At 47.3% G+C, this 2910-nt stretch overlaps 1 protein-coding gene across 1 annotated transcript; it reads left to right on the top strand.

Moving 5' to 3' along the window:
- The first annotated feature begins 427 nt into the window (after positions 1–427).
- LOC105994622 (tetratricopeptide repeat protein 30A2) lies at positions 428–2588 on the top strand. Its single transcript, XM_013028246.1, has one exon. The coding sequence runs from the start codon at positions 483–485 to the stop codon at positions 2478–2480; it is 1998 nt and encodes a 665-aa protein (XP_012883700.1). The 5' UTR covers positions 428–482; the 3' UTR covers positions 2481–2588.
- Positions 2589–2910: the final 322 nt, after the last annotated feature.

Below are 2910 nucleotides of genomic sequence, written 5' to 3'. Positions count from 1 at the left end.
ACTCGGGACCTAGGAACTCTCTTACCTTCTTTGCTCAAAGCTGGTATTCTACCACTTGAGGCACAGCTCCACTGGCGTATGATTGACAGTAAGAGTCCCCCAGGCTTTTCTTCTCAGGCTGGCTTCGAACCACAATCCCCAGACCTTAGCCTTCTGTGTAGCTAGGATTGCGCGCATGAGCGACCAGCGCTCAGTTAATTTTAAGCGGTTCCTGCAGTTGTATTGGCATCAACTATGATGGTTATATTTTCATATTTGAATTAATCCCTGAAGTACATTTTACAATATAAGCTTATGTGTCATTTTGCTAACCTGTAGAAAGCACACTGCACAGGATCACCTCGGGATTCCGCGCCTTACGCTGGCCATTCCATCCACCATTAATTCCCTTCCCGCTCCAGAGAGGAAATTTTTTACTCTCACTTCCGCTTCCGGTTGCCTTGTTGCCTTGGAAACAACCACTCGCAACCATCTTGGCGGTTATGGCGGGGCTGAGCAGCGCTCAGATCCCCGACGGGGAGTTCACGGCGGTGGTGTACAGGCTCATCCGCGACGCCCGCTACACCGAGGCCGTGCAGCTGCTGGGCGCAGAGCTGCAGCGCAGCCCCAAGAGCCGCGCCGGCCTCTCCCTGCTCGGCTACTGCTACTACCGCCTGCAGGAGTTCGCCCTGGCCGCCGAGTGCTATGAGCAGCTCGGCCAGCTCTACCCCGACATCGAGCAGTACCGCCTGTACCAGGCCCAGGCCCTGTACAAGGCCTGCCTCTACCCAGAGGCCACCCGCGTCGCCTTCCTCCTCCTCGACAACCCGGCCTACCACAACCGGGTCCTGCGCCTGCAGGCTGCCATCAAGTACAGTGAGGGAGACCTGCCAGGGGCCAGGAGCCTGGTGGAGCAGCTGCTGGGTGGGGAGGCTGGAGAGGAGGGAGGGGGCGAGAATGACACTGATGGCCAGGTCAACCTGGGCTGTTTGCTCTACAAGGAGGGACACTATGAAGCTGCCTGTTCCAAGTTCTTTGCCGCCCTGCAGGCCTCAGGCTACCAGCCTGATGTGTCCTACAATCTAGCTCTGGCATGTTACAGCAACAGACACTATGGCCCTGCCCTTAAACACATTGCCAACATTATTGAGCGAGGTATTCGCCAGCACCCAGAGCTGGGTGTGGGCATGACCACTGAGGGCATCGATGTTCGCAGTGTGGGCAACACCTCAGTCCTCCACCAGACTGCTCTGGTGGAAGCCTTCAACCTCAAGGCAGCCATAGAATACCAGCTGAAAAGCTTTGATGCTGCTCAGGAAGCCCTCACTGACATGCCCCCTAGGGCAGAAGAGGAATTGGACCCTGTGACCTTGCACAACCAGGCACTCATGAACATGGACACCAGGCCTACAGAGGGCTTTGAGAAGCTACAGTTTTTGCTGCAACAGAATCCCTTTCCCCCAGAGACCTTTGGCAACCTCTTACTGCTCTACTGTAAATATGAGTATTTTGATCTGGCAGCAGATGTCCTGGCAGAGAATGCGCATCTCACTTATAAATTCCTCACACCCTATCTCTATGACTTCTTGGATGCAATGATCACTTGCCAGACAGCTCCTGAAGAGGCTTTCATTAAGCTTGATGGGCTAGCAGGGATGCTGACTGAGCAGCTCCAAAGACTCACCAAACAAGTACAAGAAGCAAGACACAATAAAGATGAAAACCTGGCCAAAAAAGCATTGAATGAATATGATGATGCCCTTGAGAAGTACATTCCTGTGTTGATGGCCCAGGCAAAAATCTACTGGAACCTTGAAAATTATTCAATGGTGGAGAAGATCTTCCGCAAATCCGTGGAATTCTGTAATGAACATGATGTATGGAAGTTGAATGTGGCTCATGTCCTTTTCATGCAGGAAAACAAATACAAAGAAGCCATTGGTTTCTATGAGCCCATAGTCAAGAAGCATTATGATAACATCCTGAATGTCAGTGCTATTGTGTTAGCCAACCTCTGTGTTTCCTACATTATGACCAGTCAAAATGAAGAAGCTGAGGAGTTGATGAGGAAGATTGAAAAGGAAGAAGAGCACCTGTCCTATGGTGACCCAGACAAGAAAATCTACCATCTCTGCATTGTGAATTTGGTGATAGGAACACTTTATTGTGCCAAAGGAAATTATGACTTTGGCATTTCTCGAGTTATCAAAAGCTTGGAACCTTATAATAAAAAGTTAGGGACTGATACTTGGTATTATGCCAAAAGGTGCTTCCTGTCCTTACTGGAGAACATGTCAAAGCATACAATCATGCTTCGTGACTGCGTTATTCAGGAATGTATCCAGTTTCTCGAACACTGTGAAGTTTTTGGCAGAAATGTGCCTGCTGTTATAGAGCAACCCCTGGAACAAGAAAGAATGCATATTGGAAAGAATACAGTCACATACGAATCCAGACAGTTACAAGGTTTGATTTTTGAGATTATAGGGTGGAATATGTAGTTATAGCTGATAATGGCTGTCATCAAAAGTCTTATAACCTACAGTTCACTCTTTTCAAGTTAAATTTATCCTTGCCATTTTTATATTTGTTTCATGTATAAATCTATACATTTAAAGTTATAGCAAATATGTTCAAGCCTCTTTTCCACTTAATTTATATAACTAAAGATTGAACTGTGAATTGAGACACTTATTTCTGCTTCTGACAATCACCAGATCAGGCTTATGAGTAGTAACAATTACTTCAGTCAGATCTTTATATAAACAGATAACACTAAATAGTAGTTGATATTTCAACTTTGTAAGGTTAAAAAAAGATTGGAATTAGCCAATAAATGCCTGGAGGGGGGTGTTCTTCGTAGTCCTGCCATGTCTGGTATGTTGATTTCTAGCCCACATTTGGACCTTTGCTCAGTCAGCGAATAAGGGC

Source organism: Dipodomys ordii, unplaced genomic scaffold, assembly GCF_000151885.1.
Source record: "Dipodomys ordii isolate 6190 unplaced genomic scaffold, Dord_2.0 Scaffold5, whole genome shotgun sequence".
NCBI classification, from domain to species: Eukaryota; Metazoa; Chordata; class Mammalia; order Rodentia; family Heteromyidae; genus Dipodomys; species Dipodomys ordii.
Note: the sequence above shows the minus strand (reverse complement) of the source record. Positions and strands in the feature narration are given on the sequence as shown.

What these genes read in the sequence shown, in the direction of transcription:
- LOC105994622 (XM_013028246.1), top strand. Translation starts at nt 483, where the DNA reads ATGGCGGGGCTGAGCAGCGCTCAGATCCCCGACGGGGAGTTCACGGCG.